The sequence below is a fragment of the Zophobas morio genome, unplaced genomic scaffold, assembly GCF_036711695.1.
Source record: "Zophobas morio isolate AGI-343-1 ecotype UQ-CSIRO unplaced genomic scaffold, CSIRO_AGI_Zmor_V1 ptg000012l, whole genome shotgun sequence".
Classification (NCBI taxonomy): domain Eukaryota; kingdom Metazoa; phylum Arthropoda; class Insecta; order Coleoptera; family Tenebrionidae; genus Zophobas; species Zophobas morio.
The window spans coordinates 22,905,141-22,924,011 of NW_026972117.1; the positions used below are offsets into that span (position 1 = coordinate 22,905,141).

At 32.3% G+C, this 18,871-nt stretch overlaps 1 protein-coding gene across 1 annotated transcript in view; it reads left to right on the forward strand.

Annotated features, from left to right (window-relative positions):
- The first annotated feature begins 9,227 nt into the window (after positions 1–9,227).
- Positions 9,228–18,871, forward strand: part of LOC135128434 (uncharacterized protein) — a 30,578-nt gene continuing 20,934 nt past the window's right edge. The window contains exon 1 of the mRNA XM_064055341.1: positions 9,228–9,751. Within this exon, the coding sequence (XP_063911411.1) occupies positions 9,740–9,751 (12 nt within the window). The 5' untranslated portion in view covers positions 9,228–9,739. The remainder of the gene's footprint in view (positions 9,752–18,871) is intronic.

Consider the following 18,871-nt stretch of genomic DNA (forward strand, 5'->3'; position numbering starts at 1 on the left):
TATCGGTTCACGATCTTTTCGAAGTAAAGAGGTCATTGATATTTTTTCTTCATGTTGGACAAACTGATTCGATGGTAAGTTTTTTGTCTGTCAACAGTTTCACACGATTATTATCACATTTAATTTCGAGCTGCCAGGGAGAAATTGGTTAAGAGTTTAAAAAGTACGGGCATACGGTTTCTGAAAACACAACCAACTGCGATCACGAATTATGTTGCATTTTGTAATCAAGTAACCAAAAAATTTAAAACAACATAGGTAACTTGACTAGAAAAATTGAAGGAATTTTTAACATTCTGTACCGACTACCAACAAACTTACTGAATTATTCTGGCCAACTCTACTTCGAAAAGATCGTCAATGGATAATAGACCCTCGTATCTTTCAATAAAAGTTAGTTTATTAATTTCTCTTAAGGAAAATACATATTTATTCTTATTTTAATTTACCTGTAATTTTATTTTATGTAATGCAAATACAAATTATGATATTACTTTATTCAGTGTGGGAGGTTTTTATTCTGCATGTTTCAAGTATATTTTTTAATAAAATTGGATGACATCGTCAGGTCTAGTTGACGTTAATAACAGTACATTTCAGTAGATAAACCGGTTTTGATTTCATCAATAAAATTTAATAAAATAAAATGATTGCATCGTTCATTAATTTTTTGAAAATCTTTATTTAAAAAAAGTAAAATTATTTTAGTTATAATTGAACGTTTCATTATGCCATACTTACTCTAGTATAAACAAATTACGAATATAAGTTTAAACATTTAGTTGTTTAACATCAACGTATTGATTTATAGTAAATTTTATCATGTAAAATTTAAAATTTAAAAAAATCATCAATATCGTTTATAAACATGGACGCACTATACTAAACGTTACGACGTCATCCCAAAAAATATATAACTACGTGTATATAAAACTTGATTATGGAATATGTTCCTGAATATGTAAACACTTTTCCTGCGCCTATATTTTTATAACTTTGTTATATAAGAATTTTTCACATGACAGAAGTATCAAAAAGTTTTCGTACGAACGGATTTATTATTTATCGATTTTATTAGTATGTATTTATTTATTTCATCTAATTTCCCTAGAGGCACATTTCTCAAAACTAGTAAACTTATACCAGCTTATACTCAATTAAATATTGATGAAATGATTTCAAAAAATTGCTAAATAAAATTAAGACCCACCACTGACCCGGAAATGACCGGCATTCAGGCAAGACTTCTATCATTACGGGTACTAAGACCAAGTAATGATATGCATTGATTAGATTAACAGAACAACTTTCGAGATTCTAGAATTACAGCATACAAATTAGTCTGCTATTATTCTCTAATCTCACCCCATCCCCAAAAGTCCAGCGTAACTACCGACCATTTATCCGCGCATCACATGAAAAGTGACCTACACTACTCTGACCTACTGGTGCTAATCTAATCTGACTGACATGATCAGACTGTTCAAGAAACTTACGAACAATATGACATGTTCCTAACAAAACAGCTTTTTGAATTTTGACAATTATTGAATCATTCAAATGCAAAGACTTTAAATTCTCAACTAAGCTATTTGGAACTACACCTACATTAGAGATAACTAGGGGTAGAATTGAAATTTTTTTAAGATTCAACATGGATTTCATTTCTATCGATAATTGTAGATATTTTGAAATCTTGGTGTCGTATGTTTGAATAATGTTGTTTGTGTTAGGAATAGCAATGTCAATGAGAATGGCTTCGTTCGTGTGTTTTTTGATAAGTATGATGTCTGGTCTGTTAGCTGTAATGTTTAAGTCTGTAAGTATTGTGCGATCCCAGTATAATTTGTATTTGTTATTTTCAAGGAATGGAGACGGAATGTAAGTGTAATATGGTGTCGTATCTTCGATTAAGTTCATAAGTGTTGCTAATTCTTTGTGAATGATTTTGGCTGCGTTGTCGTGTCTAGCTTTGTAATCAGTTTGTGCTAGGATGCTGCAAGAAGAGATTATGTGCTGGATCGTTTCAGGTTTTGCTTTGCATAGGCGACAGCAGTCGTTTTTTATGTTCGGATCTTTGATGATGTATTTTCTATAATTCTTGGTATTGATTACTTGGTCTTAAATAGCAAACACAAATCCTTCTGTTTCGGCATACAAACTTGATTTTTTTAACCAAATCAATGACATCTTCTTATTGACATGATTTTCTTCTAAGTCTTTGTAGAATTTTCCATGCAGTTGTTTTTGTTTTAGCCCACTTATTATTTTATCTATTGTTTGGGGGGTGTGGATTTCTTCGGTGTTCGACAGATTTAAGGGTGTGTGGTTCAAATCTGCTCTTGTGATGGTGCGAAACATTTCATTTCTTTCCGCTCGTTTCAAGAAATACTTCTTCAAATCTGAGATTTGTCTCTGATATAAGTTTTCTAAGTTCTGGAAACCCCTTCCTCCATTCTGTCTTGGTAATGAGAATCTTTCAATCGACGATTTTGGGTGATGCCTTCTATACTGTGTGAAGATTTTCCTTGTTGCGATGTTTAAATTTTCAAGATCAGTTTTGGACCATTTAATGACTCCAAAAGAATATGTTAGCAGTGGAACGCAGAATGTATTTACTGCTTTCATTAAATTTTTTCCATTTAACTGTGTCTTCAATATTAATTTTAATCTCGCTACGTATTGATCTTTCAACTGTGTTTTCGTTTTGGTATGATTGATGTGGGAGGATTGACAGAAACCCAGATATTTGTATGTATCGTTTCGTTCTTGGGCTTCAATTATTTCCTTATTCTGTGTTATATGTGGTACTTGGTGAAACACGCCTTTTCTGATTGCTTGGGTCTTACATTTCTCAATACCAAAGGACATACCGATATCACCGGAAAATTGTTCAGTCAGATTTAATAGGTTTGTTAACTGATTTTGTGTACTTGCATATATTTTTATGTCATCCATATACAGCAAGTGACTTATTCTGTTTTCTCTTTGTTTGTTAATTCTTATATTGAACCCATAATTGCAGCTGTTCAGGATATCGGAGAGGGGATTTATTGCTAAGCAGAACCATAAGGGGCTAAGAGAATCGCCTTGAAAAATTCCTCTTCGGATCATTATTGGGTCTGACTGAATTGGTTGTTCATTTAAGGTTATTTGGAGGGTGGTCTTCCAAAATTCCATGGAACATTTGAGAAATGTGCAGATTTTAGTATCAATCTTGTATAATTCCAGAATTTTGCATAGCCAGGAATGAGGGACAGAATCGTAAGCTTTCTTATAATCAATAAAAGCAGTATATATGTTTCGGTTTTCTTTTCTAGCTTGTTCACAGATGATGGAATCTATGATTAATTGCTCTTTGCAGCCAAAGGATCCTTTAATACATCCTTTCTGTTCTTCATTAATGATGTCAGAGTTAAAACAGTGTTGATATATTTTTTGTGTAATGCATGAGGTTAATATTTTATAGATTGTCGGTAAACATGTGATAGGTCTGTATTTTGATGGATTTTTTGTGTCGTTATCTTTAGGTTTTAAGTATGTTACACCATGACATAAGAATGTTGGAAAAGAGGATGGGTCAAGAAGGAACTGATTTAAGTGATGTAGTAAATGAATATGTACACAATTTAATTTTTTTATCCAAAAATTATGGATTTTGTCTGGTCCTGGTGATTTCCAGTTGTGTGTGTTATTGATGGTATTTATTAATTCGGCAAGTGTTATCTGATGATCATTCATTGGTGTAACTGTGGATAGTTTATTATATATATGAGGAATCCATTTGGCAGATTGGTTAAATTCAAATTCTTGAGACCAAAGTTTTGACCAAAATGTTGTTACATCTTGTGAACTTGGTAGTTGACCGGATAATTGAGTTTTGCATGAATTAGTTAAATGTTGATAGAATAGTTTTTCGTTGTTTAAAAATTTAGTGTTATGAATTTTTCTGAGATGTGATTGTTTGTATCTTTTAAGTCTTTTGCTATATAAGGAAAGCTTTTGTAATAGTGTATCTTTAATTTCGGATAGTGTTGTGTTGTACTCATCGTAATCAGTTTGATGAAAATTATTGTTGGTCAGTATCGAATGCATACATGTCATGATGTGTGGTGTTTTAACTCCTCTAAGGTACTGTGTTATTTGACCCAGTTGTTTTCTAATGTTATTAATTTTATAATTTAACCGTGTTTCCCAATGAGGGGTGGAGGGTATGCGATTGTTGTTTGTATTTATTATGTTATCTTTACATGTGTTAATTTGAATACAAGTTAAAGCTGCACAGTAGATAATTGTATGAAGTTTTTCAAAAGAGATCGAGTTTGTGAGATATTTTGGTAAAATGAAGGAGTTCATTATTTCTACAATTGCCAGAAACTTTTTAGAATAACACTGGCGGGGAAGTGATTGTCTATCATTTGGTTTTAATTTAGAACATGTTTCGAAAGTTAATTTAAATTGGTCTTCAATTTCATTTTGGAAATTAATGTGAAATTTAAAATTTTTGTTTACAGTTTTGATTAATGTGTCTTCTGTGTTGTAGTACGTGTTTTGTAGATTATCTGTGATGTTAATTTGGTTTTGGATTGTTCTTGATGAATTGTTAAGTGATTTGTCAGTTAATGTGTTGGTAATTTGTGTTACGGTTGTGATCTTATTTTGAGGTGTTTTGTTTAATAAATCTTTAGTAAATCTGTCAGTTCGTGTCTCTGGTGTATTTAATATATATTATTTTTCAAAATGGGCGCGAAGGTCAAGGACACGCAAAACCCAAAAATTTACTCTTAACTGTGTAGTTTAGTATTTTTTTAAACCTCCTTATTTTACTTTATCGACAATGCAATAGTGACTGATCTGTCAGTTGAGACGTCAAGAACCGCATAAATTTGAATCGTTTCTATGAGCGCGTTCTATAGCAATATTTGTGATAGATTATGTTCTTACGGAGTGGAGAAGTTAGAAGAACAACTTAAAAGCACCCAGCAGAGATCCTAAAAGAACAGACTTATAAATATGTCTAGGGTAAATGCTATGGCAGTGACGAGAACAAGAGGAATTATCCACCTATTTTTCAATATTCCTACCACTGTCAGTATTTTCCAATTGAACTGGCGTGGGGGACAGTGTAAACTATATTACAATAAACATATTCAGGAACACAGTGGCGCTATTGGTGTTGTACAGTCCTTATGGCGGGAGGCTCTTGCTACAGTAGGTGCAGACAAATGGCAAAATATTATTAGACATTGTGAACGGCTGATCAGGGATGATTGGAAGCGTTTAACGGGGTAATGCACCATATGAAGACATACCCCCAATCATAGTTTCTCTCGATTCTGTTTCTGATTCTGAATCAGAATGTTTTTCTAATAACTTGTCAGCTTGTCACTTTTTCATTTGGCATTTAATGTCAACAACAATCAGCATTAAGCCCTCAATGCAAACGGTTCTAAAATCCTTGCTATGTACAGCAGCAGTGTTGAAACACGAGAGTGAAAGCAATGTAAATTCTGTGTTTTCTGTTATATAACATACTATTTAGTTACATTTTCTTTTGTTTACAATATTATAGACGAGTACAACACAGATGTACAACAAAACGTGTTGTTTACTGTAACGTCCGCGACCCTACAGTTTTGCGAGGGTTGTGATCTCCGCTAACTACACTGGTAAGTTGTCGACCTTGAAATTTGCTTAAATTTTGAAAAATAATATACTACTATTACTATTTTGTGGTATAATTGGGATCTTATTTTGAGATGTTGTTTTTGACAAATTGGTGACAGATGTGTCAGTCAGTAATGTATTTGGTACTGTGTTGTTGATATCTTCAGGAAGTGGATTAATGGTTTTAGAAAGTTCATTTTTTAATTGTTCTAGAGTAAGTTGAGGTATGTAGTTATTTTTAACTATAGCTCTACGTTGATCTGCTAAATTTTGAATGGTAACTGGAAAATTTGGGTACTCACGGCTGAAGGCTTCGTGTAGAGCTGTACGATAATTACTTACATCAGTTTCATTGTTTGTAATTTTATAATATAAGCGCATAATATGTAAATTCATGTCTAGAGACCATTTTTTACGCTTTTTCGGTTCTTCTCGTCTTCTAATGGTCTGAGGCTGATTTGTCTGAGAAACATTAGAGACTAATACGTTGTTAATTGTCCTTGTGGTAGTGTTTCCCGAGGTGATGCCACTTGCTCCATCGACCTCTTCGGAGACTGCAGTAATAGGTGTTCGTCGGATTTCGAGTTGAACATTCTCCGTTGTAGGCGAAACAATTTGGTTTAGACTCATTTTTTAGTTGGAAATGTCAGCGTTGACAGTTGATTATGAAAAAAGGAAATTAAGTGCAAATATCGAGTTAAATAGGTGGTTTTAATAGTAAATACAGTACCTTGCACTATTATGAGTCCTTTTGAGTCAAATAAAGGTATTGAATCGAGTTTTATCCAAAGATTCCGCCTTGTTAAGAAATAAATATTATGTTTTTATTACATTAATAAATATTATTATTGAATTATTTCAAATATCAACAGTACTTTTACTTTTATTGTAGTTTAATACTCTGTATTAAAGTAAGACGTATTTGTGATAACTACAGTCTTTCAATGTACATATCTGCATATTTTTTGTCAAAACGGTTCTGTCTAGCTATAGTCTTTATCATATTCGTATGTGATACAAGTTGTGATAAACTATACATAGTTGTGATAAAATAATGCACAAAATTCATAAAAAGCGCAGCATTTGTTTTCGAAAAAAAAGCAAAACATGTCAAGCTTTTTATTTTACTCTCTTTTGACATTGTCAAAAAAAATTTTCGTCAAATTTGTAAAAGTTATGACGTCATCAATGATTTTTTAAATAGGAAGGTATAATTTTGATTGCATTATTGAATAAAGCTTATTTTTATGTATACAAAAATGTAGTCTGATGTTGCATAACAAAAAAATTGGGAAAATTAATAACAAACAAAATAAACTTGATTTTAATGATAAATATTAAATAGACAGAACAATACGTTTGAGTAAAAGTTTATGCAATAGAAATTGTTCAAACTGTTCCCCATTCACTATTTGACAAATCTAGGCGATGGTAGAGGTGATCGACGGAATTTTCAATACTCTGGGGTCTTGTACGAGTCATTTCATGACGAATGCCTGTTTTCAAGTCGTCAAAATTATCGGGTCTTTTTATGTAAACGCGACTTGTTAAATGTCACGGTTAAAAAAATTCAAGGGGTGTCAGATTTGGAGACCTAGATGATCTAAATATCGATCTGCTGTCAAATTTCCGTGAAAAAAATAGGGTCCAATGTTCTGTTTATTATTCCCACCCAAACATTCGTTTTCTGGGGACGTTGGGTGTGTGCCGCTTGAGCCCAATGAACCATTTAAGCAAAATATTGCGGAAAATTCGACACTTTTTAAAAAATTGGGATTGTCGTCACAATGTCTTATGAAGCTTTCACAACATTCCAATCGTCTATCAGGATCATCTTCTGGTAGCTCATGGATGAGTTTTTTAGAACATTACCACAAACGACTGGCTAACATTTTCTTATTACATGAGGGTTGTCTTCCAATGATAACAAGAGCTTGGTGTTATCGTTTATTTGTGGTCTTCCACATCTTGGAACATCTCTCACGTTTCCTGTTTGATTAAATTTTGTAACAATTCTACTAACTGTGCTTCTAACAATTGAAGGTCGTTCAAAATGGATTCTATATGTTCTTTTAAGGTTAAACGAGCCATTATTATGCGACTTTGACAAAAGTATAGACAAAAAAAAAACATAAGTATTTGTTTACAAGTTACAAACTACCGGATTACATACAGCCAGAAAGTATTATTTAAACCAATTGAAGAAACTAACAACTTCATTTTGTTTCATGTTCATATCATGTTTATTTCGTTTGTTATTAATTTCCTGAATTGTTTTTGTTACGATACCCCTACATTTTCACATGTAGAAAAATAATCTTTATTAAATAATCTGATCAAAATTATAGCATCTCATTTAAAAAAAATCATTGATGACCTCATAACTTTTACAAATTTGACGTTACATTTTTTTTATATATATCAAAAGATAAATCAAAGGCTTGATAAGTTTTTATGAATTTTGTGCATCATAACCCTGTATAAATGTTTTTGACAAATGTTTAATTTTGTGTTTTCTAATATTTCAAAAACGTCCCACTTAAGTTCTCAAATATCCTTCAGAGTATCTTATAATAGTGTTACACTACCTTTAAATATTAATTATACGTTTATCCGATTCAGAAAATCATTGTAAGTATACTTTAACACACATCCGGAATTACCCCTACGTGAAAAATCGAAGAAAATTCTGTCTATATAACAAAAAAAAAAACTGAATATGCATGTAGAAGGCAATACATAAAGCATTATGACACAATTATCTACACATGTGGACAATTAGATTTACAAGGTGCGATATATTTTCAAACTAGACATAAAACTTCATCAAAATTCAATTTTGTTTTGAAAAGTAAAACCAAAAAGCATATTATTGTCACACATAAGCAGACATAATTATTGCATGTATCGCACCCACTGCAAAGTCAGTATGCCCACCCACACCAAGAAATATATCGAAAATAATCTTTCTCTGACTCTTTTCAACTGGTGCTGTGCTGTTACAAGTTTAGTAAGGCAGACACTATTTTATGTCGCTACTCTGTATGCGTCTGTCGGGAAGATTAGCCTTAAATGGTCCCTATGCCCCAAAGGCTTTACAAATTAAGTTTTAATAGCACCAGCCACTGTGTACTTGCAAAGCATCTATAGGTAGTCCTTCGTGTTTCGGAAATTAAAGTCCAGATAAGGTAAGCCACTCTGGATTAACCTTGTCTCATCAGCCACATATCTGTGTATCAGGGACAAGCTGTTCTTGTCCTTATAAATAAAACTGATTCTGATGAAACATTCTCATTATACCACACAATATATTTACATAAATGTTACTTTCACCTTTTATCAAAAACGTCCAACATTAAAGAGCGAAAGAGAAAATCATGAATGTCGGAATTACAAGATGAGTAACTTGTCGCAACTCTGAGCCACTTAACCGCCACACATGTTATACATCGTAAACTTCATTACGTTTATTTATCTGAAAACCCTCCATCCACTTAATGCCAACATCTCATACAAAAATTCGCATCGTCTTCTTTGCGCTGATTCTTCTCTGTCTGCAGCAGTTCATCCTTGTCGGCCCCCATGATAGCAGGGCCACCTCTAAAGAAACAACCTGTTGGTGACGTCACCGCGAGCTGAAGTAAGAGCCATCCGAAGAGTTCTTCTGAAGTTCATACCTGCGTGCAAGCACGGCTGTAACAGTGTACATTCGCCGCGATTTAACACCGTATAAACAAGACATCGCATCTATTGACGTTGACTGCTGTTAGTGGTGATGTGAAGTGCTGATTGTGTTTGTTATGGCGTGAATGTAGTGGAAAAAAGCATAATGGGATTTATTTGAACTAGCGCCCAAACAAATAAATATTTTGAAAGATGAAAAGTAATCCTGCAACTACTCGGAGGCTTCCTGACTGTGCAGGACGAGTTTTTTGCTGAGAATTTGGATTCGAGAAACTGTTGCATGTGATCGCGATTACTGACTTTGCGGATAAAAAAGGGTGTTGTCATGAGAGAGTAGTTCGGTTTATGTTTTGGAAATTTATGGAGCAACTGATTTACACTTTCAGTCATGAACCAGCAGGTTAGATATATGAATTAACTGTTAAATTCCTGATCACGCGTTTCCCCACTGTTAGGATTTTTGACAACTTGGACTAAAAAAAAATGTGATCATATATTCTTAGAAATTAGTTCCCAACAAACTCATTTGTCCGCTATAAAAAATAAATGTCGGTTTTTGAAAAGATCTTTACCTATAGCGGGTTGTGAATAAATGCCAGTTGTACAAAAGTACAAAATTCTAGAAACTTTATTTTTCAGTTCATTACCCTTTTCTAAATTTGATTCTAAGAAATGGTCATCTGGCTTTTTACAAGTTTCTAAAGCCTGATACATAAAAATCATATAATTATATCCATCAAAAATCCTACGCATAACGGAATTATGCACATTTTTATCGTTCCAAAACTCCTAAACGTATAATAAAAAACCTCATCTTGCATTATTAACATACTGAAAGGAGAAAAATATCCCAATTCATTTTATTTATTATGTTTAAAAAATGTTATTTAGTTGTAAATCATTATACTTTTTGTTTGCGATATGATATTCCATTATACTTTGCGTTTGCGATATGATATTTCTTACTATGAACAGGTATCATTCTTAGATCTGGTTTTCATTTCTAGTTAATTTTAATTGATGGTTAATTATTAAGGAAGCCGATTTAAACATAATCCGTTAGGAATTAGTAAATACACTGGTTTTAGTTAATCAAAGAGTTCAAAAACTAAAAAACTAGCATTAAAAATATAGTGACGCACTGATTTTAGTGCACAAAACAAAGGATTTTTCAACTGTATCAAAATATTTTGCTACTCAACTCCAAGAAAGTGCATTCGAGAAATTAGCTATTTAAAAACAAATATGTAGTTGGTTTTACAATTATTGCAGTTGTATATAGATATGTATACATTAATAATCTCTAAAGACGTGTATAAACTTCCAGCGACAACGTTATCATTTCGTATTATTCTTGTATCTGCGAATGATAACATTCCGCACTGTATAGCATTGCATATGTCTTCATCTGAATTTATTGACAAGGTGGCAAAACTGTGACTACATAACATGAAATTTTACATTAATTTATGTGTATTCATCTAGTACATTTTTTGTTCTAATGTTTATTATTATTAGGAAAAAATCGTCCCTGCACACAATTTAATACTCTTATTACACTGACAAGCTGGCAGGACGTATTGTAATGGGAAAAAGTTAGCTATCCTATTTCCGTATGTCTGTCTAGTTGTCTGTCGTCTGTCCCCGACTGTTTGTTGGCAAGTTTTGTATTTATATTATGAATATTGTGTCGATGATAAAATGCTAACCAAAATTTATCTGATCATCCCACCAACACTGTAATGACGTCACCTTAACATTTTACTTAGTACTTGTGCTTCACGAATCTGCCTTTATTTTATTTGTTATTATTATTTTTATATTTTTTATTATTTAAACCTTCTGTTTCTTCAGTCACATAAAACGTAGCCTGACTCGTACACATGTGATTTTTTTATTGATCAAATTAAGAACGGTACACCCCCTTTTTTAATTATGACCATTACACTGCACATGTAGAAATTGATATACGTGTCTTTGTTGAAATCTTTATCGGAACATCACTAGAAACTAAGCATAGCCAATTGTTTGACTGTTCACCAGATTTCCCCGAAGCTGATATTAATATTATCCCGATTAAAGAAAGTTACTGAGGGGCATCCCATTTCCCCGACACTTTCAATGTTATTATTATTAACAACACGCTGTATCCATTGCTATTAAAACAAATATTTGTAATTACGTATGCAGGATGACTCAAAAACAACCATTTATATTTTGCAACTTCCAAACATTTGCGTAACATTCTGTCAATGCGGATGTAATTGAATCTCCGTTTACTGTCATATGTGGAGAACTGCGAACTGACACTCCGCGCCAGACCAAAAATAAACAGGTCAACACAGTATGAAATGTCCCACCACAACTTTATCGTACTGGATGCTACAATTTTTCCTTAGTTGTGCTAGAAAAATTTCCTCGTATCCGTAAGCATTTTGGCGCATTTTTACAATATCAACGCCAAAACGTGGATTTTTTTAATTGGACGTTTGCTCATTTACTGCGGAACCCAAGTTTGTGATTCTAAAACCTTTTGTGTGTTGTATGGTACACATACAAAATGTTGGTTTTCGCACTCTTGCATGTAGTTTGTCACACTCAGCTGCGCATCGTTGACAAAATTGACGCCCCATGCAATTAAACATTACTTTGCGTACGTCTTACATACACAGTTGTTAAACACTAAGTAGAAGGCGACATAAAGAAGTTTCATTTTTTTAAGAACTAGATTTATATAATATAACAAAGCCCTGAAACCGGTAAAAGTGTTTTTGCATTTAAGATATTTCAAAGAGTTTTCGTTAAAGCGATTGCAAATGTGATCACAATTTCTTGATTATTGATACACCATTATAGTTAATTCTTACCAATATTCTTAAGCATGGCAAACACTTCTAGTCGAAGTTAGAACAGAAGTTTCATGAGTCCCTAAGTTCATTTATTGAAGCTAATAGTTAGCACAAGGAATGGCACCAGAACAAATTTTTCATTACTTCTTCGAACTTAAAGAATGTAGCAGACTGAAACTATTAGTGAATGATGGGATTGTTGAACATGGCCCATTTTACCCCGCTGGCCTATATTTCTGGGTTATCCCCTACACAATATTCCTCACATAGATTTAGAATTTGACAATAATCGATCCAGTAGTTTCAGAGATTATCTGTCTAATAAAAATCGACACAGACAGACGACAGACGGAAATGCAAGACCTACTTTTTCGTACAATAGGGATCATAAAACGTCGAGAAGGCATTAAAGCAGCCATTCGTCGGATGGATCCTTTTACAATATTTGCTTAGCTTACGCTCGGGAAGTAAAAATTGATAAATAGTTTCGAAAGTAAGAACAATTTCGAAAGAAATTATATTATAAGATAAATCTTCGATGTCCTAAAGTCAAATCTAAATTTCCTACATATTATTGATTTACCAAATCCTAAATGTGAAAACTTTGCTGAGTTAGTGTCAGCCACATCATGTTCCTCATGTTTTGAAGTTGATATGTATCAATTTCATACCATTGATTCATTTTAAAAGTGTAAACATGTCAAATTTATCTTAATTTTGAGAAAAGTTGAAAGCAAAATGTCATATTTTTAGGAGGCGAGCTAAACATTTGGAATCACAGCCAAATCTAATTCCGTTTCTTTTCAAGTTCAACGTATCGTGAAATTTACTCGGTGAACTATTGGTACAATGATTACATGAATATCTATTATATTTCCGTCGGCTCGTGATTAAACATACAAAGATAAATCACGTATTCTTAATACATACATATTTTTATCTAAAAATTTTTCTGTACATTGTAAGTAGTTGCTCGTTATTTTTTAATATATAAAAATAATGATAGAATAATATGTCAAACATAAGGGGACCGACAGTCCCGACTTAAGTGGGAAAGGTTTAGTTTTTTTCTTGTCATCCTGCTTAAAATTCTTTCCCGATTTGTCCCAATTTTTCGTTATAGTTATTGTGCTGTCCAGAGTAGGAATTAACAATATTTTTTTCAAATTAATTTTGTACAACTCATTTTGTCAATAATTGTTTACAAAAAGAATGTGACATTTTGCCAATTGATATTGAACTGTTAACAACCAAGCAAAACTGAAAGAATTTTGTGATTTTGTACAACCTGACTATCGTGATATCCTCGATTGTAATAATATTTCGCTGGTTGGCTTTATTACCAGCTATTGAAACTTTATTGCACATGGCGGTTTAATATCTTATTTTCTATTTATTCCTACATGTTCAACACTAGTGAAAACTATTTTGAAAATTCTGAAACTGATTTTTTTTTTTTTTTTTCATAAAACTATTGAATTTGAGAGAACTTATTTCATGCGTTCAAGCCTTAAACATTTTTAACGATTTGATAATTAAATTGCAAGAAAGAAATAATTTAGTTTTGCAAAACAAGTTAAATTCCGAAGATCCTCAAAGTAAAAATCGTACAGTTTTAACCGAAGTATTGAAAACATCCTGAAATTAATAATTTATAAAAGTTTGATTCGGTGCTTTAACATAAAGCTCCTGAACTAAAAAACTAGAAGTTTATTTTGGCAGATTCTTGTGATAACTTGCATAAACTAAAAACCAGCGGCATAAATAACAGCCCCGTAGCTCCTGCGCAAATTCCAAGGGGACATTGTTCGCACAAGTACGGATAATCTAAAATATATTTAAAGCAAATAACCAACGGATTAAAATGACCTTTCATTAATAATAACAGGCTTAACTTCGAGTGTTTATGTTTATATGTATTTCCAAGGAACTCGCCACATGCAGTTATGTTAAAATAAGGAGCATGCTATGCGTACTTTTCAAGTTAAAGTGATTTGTTTGGTGGAATAAAAAATAGATTTTAAAATAAACTCTCTTGAAAAAAACAAAAAATTAATATCATTGAACGATCGTTTTAAATGTTCAATTTTTTTGTAGAAAACGATTGTACAATTAAAATTTTATTATGACACAAATGCTTAACTAGAATTTGTGTTTCTCATGGGCATCTGAAAACTCTAACCAACATTAATATTTTTTTAATGAAATATTGTTTCATTTATTTAAAAAATGTAGATATTTGGATCTTAAACACAATAAAATTTTTTGCCTAAATAACTTAATAACAGAACCCAAATTATGCTGAATTAAGACTTTTGTTACTATAGCAGAAATATGACATCACCAAACAGGTTTTCGATTAGAATTTTCACCCTAGACATCCAGAATTTTTGGAAAAAATTCAAAATTAAATAACAATATTTTGCAATATAACTTTGAAACTGCAAAGCCGATTATTATTGCTCTGCAATCTTGTAAATATTTTAAAGTTATCGTAATCATGATAAATCGTTAAGCAAAATTTATTCGTTCACCCCCTCCCAAAAAATTAATTACGTCATCTCAAAATTTTGCCGAATAAATCCTATTCAAATTGTGGAAAATATGATGCATGTGATTTATCACTGCATTAAATGTTTTTAAATTTCTTTTACATAAAAATTAATGAGTCAATTTATTTTATTGATTTAAATCGGGAACGGCGTACTCCGTTTTCCAGAAAATTTGGAAGTACAATACTGTTATCATTATTATTATACTACACCTATCCAAAGTGATTTACGTGTCTTTGGAAAAATGTTGATGACGACATGACAGTTTTTTATTTATTTATTTATTTATTTATTTATTTATTTACATTTACTTTAACGTTACATACATATTTTTATCTTACCTCATAAAAAAATAAATACGAATAATGAAATTTTATCATTTTTCGAAAAGCTGCCACTATAAAGTAAACAACTGGAAAATTAGATAACTTCATGCACTTAATGAAAATAACTTGTTTATATTTTGAAGTATACAATCTTCTTGGCACAATAACGCAGTGACATAATTAACATGCTTCTTGGCAATGAGACGCCAAAGAAATACAGAAATTGGTACAACGATAAAACAAATTTGGCTTCATACCTTAAATTATAGTACCGTTTTACATACGACATTTAAGTCAAATCTACCTATAAACGTGAAACTAACATGAATACCATAGAAAGTAAACTCCTCTAGTAGGCCGTGCAATTTATTTTTAAAATAATGATGTTGGCTTTGCAACTATTTGATCCTCGATTGGACGGTTATTTGGCCGTAACTGTCAAACTAAACAAGGAACGCGTCGGTGTTGCCAACATCATTATTTTAAAAATAAATTGTATGGCCTACTAGAGGGGTTTTTTTTCGTTTTTATCTTTTTGTGAATAATTTATTTATGTTTTAATTTAACTTAGACGAGCTGCTACTGTATATATCATTATTTTTACTATACGCGAGTTACTTTTTATAGAACGATTCCGTGAATCCGATATTTAGTAGCAGAATGTTATCGATTTAAACGGAAGTCGTGGGCATGTGATTATTTGTTTCCATAAGGAAACTGTTTATATGTAGTATAAATTCTCGTTCTTTCAAATATATACGAGTAAAAAGTGGTGATTTTATCCGAAAAAAAACTTTTAAAAGCAAAAAAACTATTAGCAAATTGGAAATACATATCTCATGTTTTCTACAACTTACTGAAAAATATTCTGATATACATATACTCACAGAAATTATTAGATCCACAATACATGTTCTTCCGTTCATAAATTGCAACACATTTACTATGTTACTTTGATTGGAATACCCATAAATTTTTGCTAGAGCTTTGTGGATACCGGACTTACTAATTTAGCCTTGTCGGTAAGTCTGGAAATTTACACAAAATATTTATTAACAGTTTCTGTGATAGGTATCGTGAATATAAATACGTATGTAAAGTTGTTTTATAGTGTTTCTTATCTCTGAAACACAACAGTTGCAAGTAAAATGATCGATGGATAATAAATACATACACTGTATCAAATCATTACCGCAACACCTGCACATTGGAAAATAACTTATACATATTTAACAAAATAGGATTTTTGCAATTTTTTTGTGGATTCGTAGTGCGCAAAATAAAAATTCTTGTAAAAATTAACCAAGAAAAATTTCACGAATTCTAAATAAACTTGCAACGTGTCGGACGAAGTTTTTTCTTCTAGTTGAAACGTTTCGGTCTGTAGTTATGTGGACCCTGTTCACTGATGGTATGTCAATGACATATCCTTGATGTGTTTGAGTCTTTATAAATTTCAGTAATGTCTGCTTGAGTATTCGTTCGTAATTCTTTGTGGACATTTTTCTGCTGTACTTAAATCGAGCGACCTCAATATTCCAACCCAGAGCTTTATTAGACTCAGACTTTCTGACTTTTTTTGATAACTGAAACAACGATTTTTTTAATATTTTGATTTGCCATAGTTTTCCATTGCATTATTTTTAACTGAAATTTTGACACTGTGTTCGTGACAAATCATAAATGAGACAATGTATTTTGCAATTTTCAACTAAATTTTTGACAACCGCAAAGTTGACAAGGACTAACTAAAGCTAGTGAAGCAATAATTGTAAATGTTAGCAATAAATGAAGATAGAGTGTTCACCGCAGATGCGTGCATCATATTTTCTATTATTCGTTATTTTGGGCAGCGAGATGGTAAAACATAAACATGCACGTTAAAGTATCATGCGTGGGTGTCAAGAAATTAACCCGAAATCAGAAAAATGTGCAAAAATATGCAAACTACGATTAAATATGGAAAAGACTGCTAACATATACAGAAAAAACTGAAATCTGCGAAATATGCAAATGAACCTCACTCGAGAGAATCGATATACAAATTCGATGTAACACAATTCACGTGCATCAGGTTTATAATTCCGGGTAGCGCTTGTCTTAATCACAACGGAATATTGAGTAGTAATGAATAATGTATTTAGCAAATGATTGCAAACAAGTAATGTGCCGGATGGAAATATCATATAAACAAAAGAAAATACGAAAAAAAAAAAGTATGTAGAATTAAAACTGACGTTGCTTAAGGCGTAATGAATAGGTACTTGCTACGTATCGATCATCGATTTTAACCCACAATTGGTTTCAAGTCTTTCAGTTTTGTATTGTGCTAGACAGATTTATACCATAATTACTAGTCTCCAGATCGCACAATAAATAATTTTGCTAATTATGTGTGCAACGTGTTATTAACGTAAAGTCGCTAAGCACAATGGTGAAGTATTATTTTGAAGAAGTTTTAGTCGGTCTGCGGTAAAGGAGGAGCCAAACGCCGTTGTCCTTGAGCTGCCAACATCAAAGAAATGTCTTCATCAACAATCTTGGTCCAACGCTCCAACCAGAAACTAACGCCGTAACCGATTGGCGATTTAACGTGAACCTGTGCGCCTCATGCTATCGTTTAGCATTCGATTATAATTAAGTTTTATGTATTTTCGCTTGTCGAACAACATTCCTAAAACCTTGTGGGTGATACCTTATTATGCCTTACCACCACCATCATTCTTATTATAATCTCGGATGCATACAATAGACCGAGAAAAGGATATTATAACCAGTGTATTCAACTTGCGACAATAGATCGTGATTGTGCACTATCTTTATTGAAAACAGAAGATATCTATTGTCTACTTAGATAAATATTACCCGGTTCTCAGCGCCTTTCTGCTACCAGCCATTATTATCTTGTACTCTTTGTCTTTTTGCATTCTGCTCCCGCAGTATTTCGTCCTCTTTTATTTTGTATCGTTTTCATTCTTGCTATTGTAAACTGTATTTTTTTGTCGCACAAAGAGAACTACCCGCGGTGTATTTATTTTTATTATTGCGACATTTGTTTTAAATTTCTGTGTGTATGCGGCGGCAGCAACACATTGATAAAAAAAAATTAATTTGCATACAGTTCTGATTATCGCGTACTACATGTACATCATACAACAAAAGAATTAATATAACGGATTTTTTAAACAATGTTTTGTATTTAAAAAAAATATGACAATAGTCTCGTGTTTATTATCTATGTCGTAAACTGTACACTGAGGAGGAATCAGGACCGTGCCGTTGAGTTTTAGAGGGGTTGGTGGGACGAAAAAAACGTATTGTTGGAGGCGGCGTTAACGGCCACCCCACTACTGGATTATTGGTACCGTCTGTGAAAAAGTTCTTACCAGAATCTAAACGATACCGATGCGTACCTAATGTAACCCGAAACCCGCCGCTATTGAGTGTCAACTGGGTGTCGCAGATAAATGGCATTGTATAATTAAACAAATTCCGCTCGGATAAGGAAACTTCAATATTTAGCGTTAACAGAAAGCAGCAGAATTTGTTGATTGTTACTGAATTATATATATATATATAATTGTTTTACTTTTTTCCCTAAAGGTGACTTAATTGTAAACAGCAATAAATCAGTTTAAGCCTATTATATGAATATTTGGGTTCGCTGATGTTAATATTTTATTGATACATCGCTATGTAAAATTGCGTAAATTAGTGACAAATAACCATAAAACCAGTAGTTTCAGAGATTATCTTTCTGTCTAATAACAACAAAGAGATGGAAACGAGAAAA